Here is a 15,241-nt window from a genome sequence, read left to right as displayed (position 1 = left end):
CATGGCGGGGCCCTGCTTTGGGCAGTCTCCAGCACGGACACACACACACACACAGACACAGACACAGAGACACACAGACACACACACACACACACACCCCCCACCCACCCCCTCCGTGCCCACCCACCCCTCTGCTTTCTGCCAGGGTCGGGCCCGTGTCCCCACCGAGGGGCAGGAGAGCCCACGCCAGGCTCTGTGCTGGGCTGAGGGGAGCTCATTTTGGGGCGGTGGGCTCAGCCCCGGCGGGGAGGTGGGCAGGGGCAGCACCCCCAGCCAATGCAGGGGGGGGGGGCGGCTTTGCAGCCCACACATCCCAGTGGGTGCCTCGCTGGGTCCCACAGCCCCCTCCGAAGTTCCCAGGGCTGCCCCTCACCCCCGGCTCTGAGGTGGGGAAGGGGAAACCCCCTCCCAGCCCCACCTTCCCTTGGCCGGGGGGGGGGGGGGGGGGGCTCATTTTGGCACAGTTTGACCCCCGGGGGACGGACGGACGGACGGACACCTGGCTCCACAAACACCGGGGCTTGTTCGGTATCCCCCAAGCGTGGGGGGCACCAGGCCGCCCACCACACACACACACACACATACCCCCCCCTCCCCCTCGGTGGGATGCTCAGCCTCCCCCGTCCCCCCCGGGGTGTGCGGGGGGGGGGGGGAGCAGCGGCCGGGGCAGAGCCGGGGCCCGGCGGGAGGCGGCGGGAGGACACGAGCGCCATCCCGTGGGCGACGGGGGGAACTGCAGCCGCTGCCCGGGGACACTCACACACAGAGGGCACCCGCACGGCCAGCACCCGTGCGAGGGTTGGGGGTGACCCCTGAGAGCCACCAGCACCCCCCTCCCCCTCGAGCCCCCCACGCAGCCCCCCCACCCTTCTGCACCCCGTGGTGCTGCAGGAGCCCCAGCACAGGGGACAGGACCCCCCACCACCACCACACCCCCCCCAAAGCCCCCCCCCCCCCCCCCCCCCCGCAGCCGGTGACCCAGCACGGAGCTGGGAATGGGACCCTGCGTGGGGGAGCCGGTGCGGGGGCTCCCCCCGGACACCACACCAGGCTGAGCCACGCTGCCAGCTTTAATGCTGCCGAGGAGCCCCCCGGCTGGTGGGGGGGGGTGTCTGTGGGTCCCACGGCCGGGGGTCTCCACCGGTCACGGGGCCACGGTGGCATCGGCTCGGACACGGGTGATGGGGACCCGGCAGGTTCCCACGCAGCGGCTGGTCTCACGGCTCGTACTGCAGGTCCGTGGCGATGAGCACAAAGCCCTGTGGGGAGTCGGGGTGAGAAGTGGGGGGTGGGGGGGACATGGAGGGGGGGGTGGGGGGCACTGGGGTGAGGGGACAGCAGCAGCACCCACCTCCTGCAGCGAGAGCCGGGGGTTGAGCAGGTTGAGGCCGTGCGGGGTGGGCAGGGGGACACCAGCCTGGAGCCGCTCTGTGGGGAGAGCAGAGCCGTGAGGAGGGGTGGGGGGCAGCCCTGGGGCGGGAGGGGGGGGGTGATGGGGACAGGATGGGGACAGCACTCACTGTTGGCCCAGGGCACCCCGAAAAGCCACAGCCCAAACTTCAGCAGGGTCTCCAGCCTGTTCACCTGCGGGACAGGCAGACCCCTGAGCCCCGGGGGCTGCAGCGCAGGCGGGGCTCAGCAGCGCTGGCCTTGCGTGGGGTCCACAGCACCCCCAGGACACCCCCCCCCCCCCCCCCCCAGACCCCGCTCCCAGGGTGATGCAAAGCCCAAGGCTCCCTTCGGCTGCCATGTCCCCATCACGGCCGCTCACCTCCACCGGGCCCACATGCGAAGTCACTTGTGCCACTCTGAGCCTGGAGGGCGAGAGCAGGGTGAGAGCCAGGCATGGGGACAGGGACTGTCCCCTCCCAGGACAGGGGTGGCACCCCAGCAGAGCAGGTCCAGCCAAGGACCAAGCCAGAGTGCCAGGGCAGCAGGCATGGCCAAGAGCCGGCGACAGAATGGGGTCCGAGCACCCGATACGGGTAAATGGCGAGAGGTGGGGAACGGGGGGAGCTCCCCGGGTACGTCCCAGGGGCGGCCAGACCCAGCACGGGGCTGGGGACTCACCCCGCCAGCCGCACGGTGCCCCCAAGCCTGTTCCTGGTGATGGTTGGCTTCCCCGTCACCTCGGCGTCCTGCAGCCAGAAGAGATGTCAGAGAGACCAGGGCAGCGCCCGCAACCCTGCATCGCCCAGCATCGCCCCAGCACCGCTCCAGCATTGCCTGGCATTGCCCCAGCACCATCCAGCATTGCCCAGCACTGCCCCAGCATCACTCAGCATCACCCCAGCATTGCCCCAGCATTGCCCAGCACCACTCCAGCATTGCCTGGCATTGCCCCAGCACCACTCAGCATCGCCCCAGCAGGCAGCAGACCCCGTGCCGCTGCAGCACCAGACACTCACGATGTTCAGCAGAAAAGCAGGGACGCGGGTGGCGTTGGGCAGCACCACGAAGGCCTCGGCGGAGGCGAAGAGGGCCCCGTGCAGGGCGTCGGGGCGGCAGGAGAGCAGGGGCTGCCGGCGGGCCCAGAGGTGCAGCTCCATGGGCTGATCCGGGTAACGCTCCTGCAGCTGGGGGGACCAGGGCTGGGCTGGCACGGAGCCACGCTGGCACCACCAGCACCAACCCGGGCTCCCAGCTGCTCCCCACCACCCCCCGGGGCCCGTGTGCCCCATCACTGCCCTGCCCTGGGCTGGGGGCAGGCAGGGTGGGCAACACATCCATGGGGTCCAGCTGCCCACGTCCTGTCCTGCCTGTGTCCCATCCCTCCTGCATCCCAACCCTCCTGTGTCCCATCCCTCCTGCATCCCATCCCCTGTCCTGTCCCTCCTGCATCCCGCTCCACCTCTGTGCCATCCCATGCCCCATCCCACCTGCATCCCATCCCTCCTGTGTCCTGTCCTACCCCAAATCCCACCTGTGTCCCCGTGTCCCACCCCACCCGTGCCCACCTGCGGGGAGAAGACCCCCATGCTCTTGGTCGTCAGCTGGAGCGGGAACCGCCGCGGGAGCTGGAAGGCAGCAGAGGGGTCGGGGTGCTGGGGCCACAAGGCACGGGGGTGCACGGGGACACCCCGGCAGGACCCCGGGGGAGGCAGCTCTGTCCCGCAGCCGCGGCCGGAGCCGTCCCCTACCGTGTCGCTGGAGATGTTCCTGCGCAGGACCCCGGCCGTGAAGTACACGGCGGCGGCCGAGTTGGCGACGAACTCGGTGACGGCCAGCAGCACCATGGGCTCCTGCGCCTCCGGCAGCGCCACCGGCACCGCCGAGGAGGGTCTCTGCTGGCGCTGGCCCACCCTGAAGAATTCCCCCTGTGCAGACAGACGGACAGACGGACGCAAGGCTCAGCCTGGATCCCCCCGTGCCCCATTGCCGGAGTCGGCCCAGGGACACCCGGGATGGCGTTACCTTGAGGGCGACGTCCCCGTGCTCCGCCGTGATGGCCGGCTGCCCCAGCAGGGAGTAGTCGATGGCAGCGAAGGAGTCCAGCTGGGTGGACACTGCAGGGAAACGGGGGCGGTTGGGGGGCAGTCTGACTGCCAGCCCCCTCCCACAGCCCCAGCTCTGCGGACACAAGGGGTGGCTGAAGGGATCTGGCCCCACAGTGGGGTCCTGCAGACCCCACTGGGCACCAGTCCCCTGTACGATGCCCACCAGACCACCTTGCCTGGCCCCCTCCTGCCCCAATCCTGGTCCCTGGGGTCCTCTCACCCACCTTTCACACGCTCCAGGGCAGCCTCCAGCCTGCGGACGCCCTTGTGGAGCTGGAGGCAGAGCTGGAAGCAGAGCAGGGCGTCAGTGAGCCCACGGGTACGGGTGGGGGGTCCCAAAGCCACTCACTGGGCTCACCATGGTGGGGGGATAGGGACACTGACACCCCACAGCACAGGGGCCAAGCACCCACCTGCTTGTTCAGCTCCTTCTGCAGGGCTCTCTGGAGCAGCGGTGCCAGCAGGTTGTAGAGCCAGCTGTGGGGCAGAGCGGGGTCCTCAGATCACCCTGGGGTGCCCCAGCCTCCCCCAGCCCACTGCCCCAGCCGGGGGCACCAGGCTGTCCCCACATGCCGGGGACAGGAGGGGAGCAGGGGGGTCCCGGCATCACCTCTGTCCGCGGCGAAACTCCAAATGCAGGTTGGTGCCGCGGGCGTCGCAGCCGGCGCTCCACACCACGGGGCGGCCGCCGCCGTCCACGCTCACGCCCAGCACCGCCACCACCGTCACGTCCCGCATGCGGAGCTCAACGGTGCCCCTGTCCCGGCTGGGGACAGAGCGGGTGAGCACGGGGGCAGCGGTGGCCCCGAGCCACCCTGAGCAGCCCCAGGTCCCCCGTCCCCGTGCGGGTGAGGACTCACATGGCGCCCAGCTGGGCTCCCCAGTCAGCGCTGAGCTGGAGGCGGGCGCGCTGCACCGTCAGCCTCACCCCCACGTCCTCGGCGAAGTCCACGGTGGAGTCGTTCAGCTGCAGCTCGTGGATGTGGATCCTGCACGACACGGGCAGCCGGAGCTTGGGGCTGCGCCCGGAGCACAGCCGGGATGGGGACAGGGACAGGGACGGAGACAGGGACGGGGACAGGGATGGAGACAGGGATGGAGATAGGGATGGAGACAGGGATGGGGACAGGGACGGAGACAGGGATGGGGACAGGAACGGAGACAGGGACGGGGACAGGGATGGAGATAGGGATGGAGACAGGGAAGGGGACAGGGATGGGGACAGGGATGGAGATAGGGATGGAGACAGGGATGGGGACAGGGACGGAGACAGGGATGGGGACAGGAACGGAGACAGGGACGGGGACAGGGATGGAGATAGGGATGGAGACAGGGAAGGGGACAGGGATGGGGACAGGGATGGAGACAGGGATGGAGATAGGGATGGGGACAGGGATGGGGACAGGGATGGAGACAGGGATGGAGACAGGGATGGGGACAGGGATGGGGACAGGGACGGGGACAGGGACGGAGACAGGGACGGAGACAAGGATGGGGACAAGGACCCCGCGGGCGGCTCTTACCGGGGCACGGCGTAGGTGAGTGTCCCCAGGAGCGGGCTGTGGTAGGAGCCCGTCAGGTTCAGCTCGTGCTCCTTCTGCAGCAGCGACTGGAGCAGCTCCAACCCAAAGCGCCGGCCTGGGGCAGAGCAGGGATTTGGGGGAGGGCGCCAGGGAAGGGGCTGGGGTGCCAGTGGGGGCGAGCAGCCGGGTCCAGGACACCCCTCCATCCCCCATCCCAGGCGGTGTGGGCAGGGCTCCCTTCCACCCTCTGCCCAGTTCCCCCGCTGGTGGTCAGGGGCACGAGACCCACCAAATTCCAGCGCCCTCCGGGTCAGCCGGGCCTTGATGCCGGGGTTGGTGCCGGTGGCCGGCGCGCCAGCAGCCAGCAGGAGCAGGAGGCAGAGCCACGCCAGCACCGCTGTGCCGTGGGGATGGCGCCGGGACCTGGAGGCTGGAGCAGAAGACATGGCTGTGGGATGCCCGGGCGCTGCGGAGACCCCGTCCCCATGCACCAGCTGGCAAGGACTTATATCGGGGACAGGGAGCCTGGGGTGACATCAGCCTCCTGTGCACACGCAGGGGCCACCGCGGCGCTCCGGCCGCCGAAAGCCCAGCCTTGCCCAACACATGAGTCAAAGGGGAAGCCGGTTCTCCCGTTGTTCCCCACTCACGCCACTCATGGGAACGGAGGGACACAGGGTCCCACGCCACGTCACTGCTGGGGGTGCACCCTGGGGGGGGGCTGCACAGGAGCAGGGGGCACCAGCCAGGGCTCCCCATGGCAGGGCACGCGGGGACATGCAGGGACCCGGTGGGGACAGCGTCCCAAGGGGCTTCAGCTGCGCCCAGTCCAGGGTGATGGAGGAGCAGGGGGACGTGGTGAGTCGGGCGCAGGGCAGGGGGGGCTGCGCCGAGGGGACAGGGCTCGACCCGCTTGCACCGTGGAGCGGCGGCTGTTCCCACTTTGGGAAGGGCTCTGGGGACCCTGCATAGGGGCACCCGAACCTCAGCGGGGGTCAGGGTGGCCGAGGCGCCGTGGCAGCCCCCAGGGCCGCAGTGTGACGGGAAGGTGGGGACAGTCAGAGCGAGAGCAGAACTGTGCAATCCCCTCCGAAAAGCCCCGGCCGCAGGGGAGAAGCTGCCCGTGCTCCCAAACCCGCCGCCGATGGGGCCGTCCCCCAGCTGGGGTGAGGCCCTCTGGCCAGCTGGTGCCATGGGCTAGGGGTCCAGTTGCTTGCTTGGATCCAGCCCAGGAAGAGCACCAGTGACCCAAGGGTCCCTCCAGAGGGGCCACCACCATGGGGGGACGTAGGGCCCATGGCCAACCTCACCGGAGGGACCACAGCCCTGTGTAACGCACCCCACGGAGCCCTCCCCTCTGCCTGCTCACCAGGACCCCCAGTGCCACCAACCCTGGCGGCGGCGATGGCCATGGGCCCTGTCAGCATCCCAAAGGCCAGCGCTGCCCCCCGGCCCCGTGCCCACCACAGCCCCTCCATCCACCCCTGGGTGCCCTCGCCCCGCATCAAGCCTCACCGTGGCCGGCGGTTGCGGTGCCCCACGCCGCGGGGGGTGTGGGTCCCAGCTCCGCCATGTCCCCAGGGCTGTGCGTGGCAGCGAGCGGCAGGGACGGGCTGTGACGCCAATGTCCATCCCGGGGCGGCCGGGCTGGTCGGACCAGAACGTCACCCGGTTCCCCGGTCCCTAATCCCTTCCGGGATGAATCAGGTCCCGTAAAAACAACGAGGGACCTGTCGGGGCGCAGGTGCCCGTGGGGCTGGGCCCTCCCCGGGGTTCTCCGGCACATCCTGGTGCGGCCGTAACCATCCGGCATCCCGGCACATGGCAGCCAGCTCAGCCCCGCTCCGAGCAGCCCCTTCCCCTGCTCACCGGCTGTCCTGGTGGTGCCAGGGCCCGGGGGGGGGTGACAGCCCTGTGGCAGTGCCACGCCACGTCCCTGTGCCCGGAGGCAGGGATGATGGCCAGGGCTGCATAGCGAGGGCTTGGCCATGGGGGCACGCAGGGCTCGGGCAGGGGGTCAGGGCGGAGGTGTGGGGGACACATCACCACGCACGGAGCCCCTCTCCCCGTGGCTCCAGCCAGAGCTTCCATGCCTGCCACCAGCGAACGGGCGAGGAACGCACTGGGGAGCACGGCGGGACGTGGGGATGAGCCCCTGCACCCCCCGCACCGCCCCTAGCCCCGGCAGAGCCCCCAGCCCCCGGCTCTCCCTGCCCCGGGACCCTCCGGGCTCCTCCGGGCGGGCGGCCAGGGCCGGGCCGTGCAGTGCGAGCGGGTACCGGGAGAGGGACCCGCTGCCCCGGCACCACCGCGCTCCGGGACCGGGCGGGAGCCGGCGGCGATGGAGCGGACATGGGTGGGGATGAGGGGACCCAGGCGGTGCTGGAGGGGACACCAGTGGGGATGACAGAGAGGACCCGAGGATGGATGGAGGGGACACCAGTGGGAATGAGGGGACCTGGGGTGTGATATGGGGGACACCAGTGGGGATGAGAGAGGAGACACCAGTGGAATGATAGAGGGAACCCAGGGGTGATGCAGGGAACACCAGTGGGGATGAGGGGACCTGGAGTGTGGTATAGGGGACACCAGTGCGGATAACAGAGCAGACACCAGTGGGATGACAGAGGGGACCCAGGGAGTGATGCAGGGGAACACCAGGGAGCTGATGGAGAGGACTCATCTGGTGACAGAGGGGACCCCAGAGCTGATGGATGGGTTCATCCCCAGGGACCCAGAGCCCGCAGCCCCCTACACATCCCCACTGCTGTACCACAGCCAGGACAAGGTTGGCTGTGTCCTGGTTCCCCAAGTCACCTCCCCTGCCAGGGGATCCGCAGGGCTGGGGAACCACGAGCGGGCACACACGGGCACCGACACCCACGGAGCTGTGACCGTGCAAACCCCCACAAGGCGCACACCCGCACACATCTGCTGCCGGGACCCATCAACCCCTTCCAGCCCCAGAGACCCCCGGCTGCAGGACCCCGTGGGGCAGAAGGACCTCAGCCCCGAGCTGCCCTCCTGCCTGGGGGGTGGCGGGGGCAGCAGGACCCCCCCCCCCAAGGCTCCCCAGTGTGACCCTGCCAGGCCCACAGGAAGGTCGGTTCACACGTGCTGCGGGAGACACGGTGTCCCCCAAAGCGTCCGTGAGTCACCGGGCGGCTCAGGTCAGCGCTGCTGCCCGGGGCACCCCCAACACAGGGGGTTGCACAACCCCTGATGCAATTTCCTTCTCCCAAAAAGCTTCTCCAGCCCCGGCCCCGCTGGCAGGGGTTGCACCAGGGCGAGGGAGAACCACAGGGGCAGCGCCCCGGGGCTCACCCCCCGCTGTCCCTCGGGGCAGGGCGATAGGACCATCCCCTGCCCCCAGCACCACCCTCGCACCCCCAGCCTCAGCGGGGACTGGGGGAGCCACGGGAATGCTGCGGGGGGCGGGCAGGCCCACACTGCGACCCCGCTGCTGCCCAGGGAGACTGGGACCCCACGGTCCCTGGCTGGGCACAGAGCTCCCAGCACTGTCCCCTGCGAGCCATCGTCCCATCAAGGTGCCTGCCCAGGGGAGATGCATCCCAGTGGCTGCTGCATCTTCCCACTGCAGAAACTGGGGTGCAAACCAGGTTTTCTCGTGTGCCTGTCCCCAACGCCCCACATCTGAGCCCTGCAAGTGAGGGAGGAGGAGCACGACATGGACCCCACAGGAGTCACTGGACCCCAGGAGAGGCTCTGTGGGGGCACAGTGCTGGGACAGCAACAGGCCACCTGCAGACCCCAGCACAGCAGCAGACTTGGGGGGAAGCGGGGGGTGGAACTGGGCCCAACCCATGGGAGACCCCCTCCCCAGCAGCACCACAGGGACCCAACCCCAGTACTCCTCAGCACACCCACCCAGCCCCTACTGGTCCGGACAGACTCCCCCCCAGTTTCACACTCCCTGGGGCATATCCTCGGGGCCCAGCCCCACCAAAAAGCGCCCCTCCCCGAGGGGGGGCAGGAAGCAGAGGCGTGCCTGGTCATCAGGGCTTGTTTAATAACAAAACTCCAGCTATTGTAGAACAATATTCTCCAGCATCATTGTAATATACAATACGGGGAATGCTCTCAGCAATCTGAGAAGGATACGTCCCGCGGCCGCCGGGCAACACTCCCTGCCCAGGCTGCGGGGGGGACACACGACACACACCCCCTCCCCGGGGCAGCCCCGCCAGGGGGAGGGGGGGGCTGCGGCTGCCGGCCCCAGCCGTGGCCCCGGGATGGACGCAGGCGAGCCCGCGGCGCTCGGAGCCGGGGTCCCGGGGGTGTCCGTGGAGGGTCCGGAGCGGTCTCAGCGGCACAGGATCCGGTCGGCAGCGGGCATGCACGGAGCCTGCGGGAAAGGCGGGGCGAAGCGGCCGGTCAGTGCTGGTCATAGGGGGGGATCCCGGTGAGGACGGGGATGGAAGGGGGCAGGAGGGACATCCCCGAGGAGGGGACAGCGCGGTGCAGAGCCCAGGGAACCCGGTGCAGCCCGGCGGGAGAAGGGAACCGGGCCGGTACCGGGGGAGGGGTGTGTGGGGTCCTCACTCACCTCGGGGGGTTCCCCGGCGGCGGCGGGGCGGGGGGGCCCGCGCTGCAGCGCCAGTTGCAGGTCCCAGATGTAGTCGATGACGTGTTGCAGCAGCTCCACTTTGGAGACCCGCCGGTGTCGCGGTAACGTCGGTACCAGCGCCCGCAGCCGCGAGTAACAGCCCTTCATGTCGTACAACAGCGCGGCGGCCGCCTGCTCCGCCGCTCCCGGGGATACCCCCGGGCCCGGCCCCGGCCCGCAGCGAGCGGCCTCCCCGGGCCGTACCGCCTTCAGCGAACCGCCGGCGCCCGCGGGCAGCGGCGAAGGGGGAGCGGCGGTGGCGGCGACCTTCATGGCGAAGGGGCGGCGGGGACGAGACCGGCGGCGACGGGACCCTGCGGGCGGATGGCCGAGCGCGCGCCCCGCCGCGCCAATTATAGAGCGCCGCCGGCGGGGGGAGGGCGGGGCCGCGGGGAGAGCCGCTGCCAATAGCGGCACGGCGGGGGCGGGGACGGCACCGCCCACCCCATTCATGGGCTCCCCCTCCCCGCGAAGGGCAGCGCCTTAAAGGGGCAATGGCGGGGGGGGGGGGTTGGGCTACCGGGGGTGCGGGGGCTATTGGGGGTGCGGGGCACCGGAGGGCACCGCCCGCCGCGACACCTTCCCCGCCATTAACGTTGGGGGATTGCCCCGCGTCGGGCTCCCCGCAGCCCCCCTCGCCCCTTCGCCCACCCCACCCGGGCCTCCCGGTGCCCCTCCAAGCTCCCAGCCCCCCCGCCCCGAACTCCCCGGGCCCCCCGCTAGCCCCCCCCCCCCCCCCCCGCCGCCGCCTCCCCGGCGGCTCAGACCGTTAGACGCCAGGGCCGTGACGTCACCCATTCATAAAACCCCGCGCGCTGTCAGCGCGGCGCCTCGCGGGCGGTGCCCATGGCGACGGGGGCGGGGCGGGACGGGGTAGGGGGGCACCTGCAGCCCGCGGGGGGGGGGGGGGGCACCGGGACCCCCACGGGAACACGAGCATCCCCACCGGGGGCAGCCCGTACCCCGCGCCCCCGCCCCCGGTTCGGTCTCCCGGGGTCTCCCCGCTCGCACTCCAGTCCCGGAGGCCGCCGGGGCGGGGGGGGTCTCCAGGTTTCGGTCCACTGGGGCGGGGGGGGGGGGGGGGCGGGGGAGGCCCTGCCGGTGCGGCTGCAGCCTTGGAGCCGAAAGCCGGTCCCTGCCCTGAAGGGCTTCCGATCTGGGCGGCAATTAGCGTCACCGCTCGTTAGTCCCGCACCTGCAGGGAGGTGCCGCCCGCGCCCTGCCAGCACCGGGACCGGCAGCCCCGGGGGGGCCCCGAGCAGGACCGTAGCTCGCCGGAGCCGGTGCTTCGCCGGGCAGAGCTGCCGAGGACCCCCCGGGCCAGCCCGGAGCGGTGCAGCCCCGAGCAGAGCTGCGGCCTTCCCCGTCCCTGCCCACGCTCACGGGGGTTGCACACGTGTGTGCGGCCGCGGGCACACGGACACGCGGGTGGGAGCGCAGGTGTGCGCACACGGAGGCGTGCGCATGGACGTGCATGGAGCTGCATGGACATACACAAACATACGTGCACAGGAAAGTTCACGCACATGCACAAACCTGTGGATACACACGCACAAACACGGCCGTAAGTACATGCACACACACAGATGCACACACGTGCACGCACATGCATGCACACACGGTTGCATGCACACACAGTTGCATGCACACATATGCACGTGCACACACATGCACACACAGTTGCATGCACACATATGCACACGCACACAGAGATGCATGCACGTGTGCACACAGATGCACACACAGACATGCATGCACACACAGATGCAGAGATGCATGCACACACAGACACACATATGCACATGCACGCATGCACGCACACACAAGATGCATGCACGTGTGCACACACAGGTGCACACACACACAGAGATTAGCATGCACACACACAGATGCATGCACAAACACACACACAGATGCACTCACACACATGCACACACCCACGCCTGGATGAACCCACATGCAGATACACACACACGTGCCCGTACACCTGTGCACACTCACACACACATACACCCACCCTGCACACCGATGCCTGTGCCCGGGTGCCGGAGCAGCCCCCGCCGCCCCCCGTGTACCCCGCAGAGCCGCCCCATGGGCCCGGCTGCGCCGCTGCATTGCTGGCAGCAGCAGGAAGCCATGCGGGGCTCTGCCAAGGACAAAGCCGGCGCGGGGCTGGGGCACCCCAACAGTGCACCCCAACCCTGCACCAGGCTCAGGTGGGGGATAGGGCTGCCAGGGTGGGCTGCACCGCTGCGGTGACGCTGCTGTGATGGCACTTCGTGGTGGCACGGCCACGGGGACAGCCCGGACACCTTGTGCCCTCCCTGGCGGGAGAGTGCACCATGCGGGTCAGCCCCGGTGTGGGTGCAGAGGGGGCCGTGGTGCCCGGTCCTTTGTGGGGGTGGGCTGGGGGCCAGCCCCTCCCGTGCCTGGCCGTGCTCAGAGCAGCTGCGGCCTCCCCAGGCATGCAAGGAGCCAAAGGCCTCCCCTCTTCTTCCTCCTCTGGGGGGGCAGCAGCCTTGGAGAGCACGGACAGGCTTTAACCCTGCCAGCCTGGCTGTGGGGGGCTGCATCCCTCTGTCCCTCCATCCCTCCCTCTGTCCCTCCTCCCTGTGTCCCCCATCCCGGCGCGGTGGTGGTTCCCAGGGTGGGCACGACGCTGGGGTCGCCCCCCCTCTATTCAGGGCTCGGCGGAGGGCCCGGTGCTGCCCGGTTCCCACCGCGGCTCTCAAAGCTGCTAATTAGCCCCCATCTGGCGGTGGCGGCCGGGCCGCGGCGGGGAGGCCGAGGACATTGTGCGCAGGAATGCCTTTCAGTGCCGCCGGCCGGCCGGGTGCCGCCAGCTGCGCCGCCAACAATGCGCCGCGGCCGGGGCGAGCTGGCTCTCGCACCCCAACGGGCGTCTTGCCCGTGGCCCCGAGCACCAGCCACCCCGGGCAGCGTGGGGACCGGGATGGGCTTCGCTGCCATGGCGGGTGTCATGGCACATGTGGCACAGCCGCCCCGGTGGCCAGCGGCCCCGGCCCGCAGGATGCTCCTGGCTACGGGACACACTCGCCCTGGCCCTCTCCGTGTTGGGGACAGGGATGGGGTGCTGGGGTTGGGGCTGCCAGCGTGGTGCTGAGGCGCTGGCATGGCTGCAGCTGGACACGAGGTCGCGGCACGGCGTGCCGGCCAGCACACGGCCGGTGTTGTCCGGCAAGACGGATCGCTTCATTTCCATGTCAATTCTGGGAACGGGGCGCACGGCGCGGTAACAGCGGCCTCGGCCATATGGCGCTGGCTGGGCTCAGCCCGGCCGGGGGGGGCGGCTGCTTTGCACCGAGCAGGGGTTGCCCAGCAGCCGGCCGAGCACATCAAAGCCCCCCGGCCGCCCCCCGCCCCGCCGGGACCACACAGGGCACGGCCGCACCAGGCCGGCGAGGAGCTGCCTGTGCTGCGGTGAGGATGGAGATGGGGAGCAGCCGGCACCCCAGCCCTGGCAGCACCCAGCCCCGTGGGCTGCTCAGGCACCACGGGTCAGGCTGGGGGCCCCTCCAGTGAACGGGACCCCCAAACCTGTCTGGCGTTGGGCTCCATCCAGGTCCCTTCGCCCCATGCCCATCCGTCAGTCGGCCCGGGGGACACGCACACCTCTGCGCCGGGGCCGCACGGAGCCCTCCAGCCCTGCTGTGCCTGCAGGATGGTGCTGAGCCACGGCTGCAGATGGGAACGGGGGCTGGCGGCGCAGCTGGAGCGGGGCTGAGGCCTGAGAAAGCCCCTGCACGTTCCTCTCCCGCCTTCTCCCTTCCCGTTCCCGGCTCCATCCGCTGCAGCCCAGACCAGCTGGAGCCAGGCGGCCCTTCCTGGGATTTATTCCAGCTTCCTGCCCCTCCTCGCCGGCCGCCGGGGCAGGGGCTGCTATCGGCTGTTTCCTCTCCCCGCTCGCAGCCACCGGCCGGGTGCCACCGCCAGCACCCACCACCCCATAGGACCCCGGCTCCTGGCACCCCCGGCCCTGCACAGTGGGGCACAAGGTGCTGCCCTGCAGCCCCCATCCCACCAGCTGCCCCCTTGGCCGCAGCGGGGAGGCTCTGCAGGGCTCTGGGGACAAGCAGCCCCGGTGTGTGGGGGTGTCCCCCGCCCCCGCGCCACGCACTACCCATGAAACCCCCATCCTGCTGCCCAGCATTTGCACCCAGGGGTGCCCCCTGTGCACCCCCAGCTCAGCCCATCCCGCCCCGCTGCCACCCCTGGCACGAGGGGAGGGTGCCCAGGGGCTCCCCACCACCAGCAGGCACCGACGTCTCTGCCCCGCGGGGCCACGGGTGGGGGGGATCCCCCCAAACCCCAGCGGGGCAAGCTGGCTCCGGCCCCCGTCCCGGCTGGGCGCAGCTCCGCGGATGGAGGTTTCCTGCCAGAGCCGGTGCGTTCGCGTTTCCGCAGCCCCTTCCCCGGGCCGGAGGGACCCCGCGGCGAGGGGAAGGTGGCCCAGCGGTAGCCCAGACACTGTGGAGCCACACGGCCGTGCCGGGAGCGGAGGTGCCACAGGGCCCAGGTGCAGCGGGCGAGCGAAACCGGGGCCACCGAGGCGCCGGCTCCGCTGGCGGCTCCTTGCAGGGCCCAGCGCGCTTCCTTCCTCCCGGCCGGCCCCGGCTTATCGGCCGGGCAGGGTGAGGGGCGACCCCGCTCTCCCCTCCCCAGGCTTTCCGCTCCCCGCAGCCCCGGGAAAGCTCCTGGCTTGCCGCCGCGCTCCCGCCGCACGGTACGGCTGGCACGAGCCCCGCCGCGGCGCAGGAGGGCGATGCCGGAGCTGGGGGTACCATGTGCAGCCCCCCAGCCTGCTCGGGGGCTCCGGAGGTTGCACGAGGAGGGGTGCGAGGCCACGGGGATACCGGGCTCCCACCGCCCGCAGCCGGGGGAGGCCACGGAGCCTCGCAGGACGCGGTGCCAGAGCCGCACCGGGGGGCGCGGGCGCCGTCGCGGCGTGGCGGGGAGCAGGACCCCGGGGTGCGGGCAGGGTGCTGCGCCCCACGGCAGAGCCAGCGTCGTTTTCCACGGGACACTGGAGGCTGGTGAACTCACATCTGGAGTCTAGACTCAGCGACTCCGTGGGCCGGGCCTGGCGGCCGCGCCGTGCCCAAGCCCCGCTGCACACTGTTTGCTTAGCTGGAGGTATTTAATTGGAATTAAAGTGGCCCCTCTTGTTTTTTGCGGACAGGGCTGTTGGAAAAGGAGCTGCAAGTCATAGAAAACATCTGTAGGAGCCTGCGAAGGGTCATTAGATGGCAGAAGGCAAGGCGCCACTTTTAGTGCTCGCAGCCGGCGCGGGGAATAATGGTTCAATACGGCTTTTGTGGAGGGGCTGCCAAGCCGGCAAACGCTTTCTGTTTATTCTGGCAGTGGGCACGGCCGGAGGGATGCAGGAGCCTCCGCACACCCGCCCCGAGGGCGGGCAGGGGGGGGACACGGGAGCTGCCCCTGCCTGCATTGCACCCCCCTGCCTGTCCCAGCCCCAGGGGGTGCAGGCTGGCGCCCGGCTCCCTGCAAGGAGGGGATTGGGACAGCTCTGGGGCTGGCTTTGGGGTCACCCAGCTCTCTCCCTCCCACGCCCG

General features: G+C 70.4%; 2 protein-coding genes across 2 annotated transcripts; both read right to left on the bottom strand.

Moving 5' to 3' along the window:
- Nucleotides 1-1,217: 1,217 nt before the first annotated feature.
- LOC147414244 (bactericidal permeability-increasing protein-like) lies at nt 1,218-6,833 on the bottom strand. Its single transcript, XM_086474668.1, has 17 exons — nt 6,536-6,833; nt 5,790-5,984; nt 5,310-5,450; nt 5,021-5,135; nt 4,358-4,516; nt 4,108-4,263; nt 3,911-3,974; nt 3,722-3,782; nt 3,415-3,506; nt 3,141-3,317; nt 2,958-3,044; nt 2,409-2,576; nt 2,071-2,138; nt 1,772-1,814; nt 1,521-1,584; nt 1,352-1,428; nt 1,218-1,259 (listed from the first exon to the last, which is right to left on the bottom strand). The coding sequence occupies exons 1-17, from the start codon at nt 6,831-6,833 to the stop codon at nt 1,218-1,220; spliced, it is 2,007 nt and encodes a 668-aa protein (XP_086330794.1).
- Nucleotides 6,834-9,344: 2,511 nt separating this feature from the next.
- Nucleotides 9,345-9,920, bottom strand: ID1 (inhibitor of DNA binding 1). Its single transcript, XM_086474895.1, has 2 exons — nt 9,588-9,920; nt 9,345-9,386 (listed from the first exon to the last, which is right to left on the bottom strand). The coding sequence occupies exons 1-2, from the start codon at nt 9,918-9,920 to the stop codon at nt 9,345-9,347; spliced, it is 375 nt and encodes a 124-aa protein (XP_086331021.1).
- Between the last annotated feature and the right edge of the window lie 5,321 nt (nt 9,921-15,241).

This window comes from Leptosomus discolor, chromosome 17, assembly GCF_034619465.1.
Source record: "Leptosomus discolor isolate bLepDis1 chromosome 17, bLepDis1.hap2, whole genome shotgun sequence".
Taxonomy (NCBI): domain Eukaryota; kingdom Metazoa; phylum Chordata; class Aves; order Leptosomiformes; family Leptosomidae; genus Leptosomus; species Leptosomus discolor.
The sequence above is the reverse complement of the archived record's forward strand: the minus strand, read 5'-3'. Positions and strand labels throughout refer to the sequence as shown.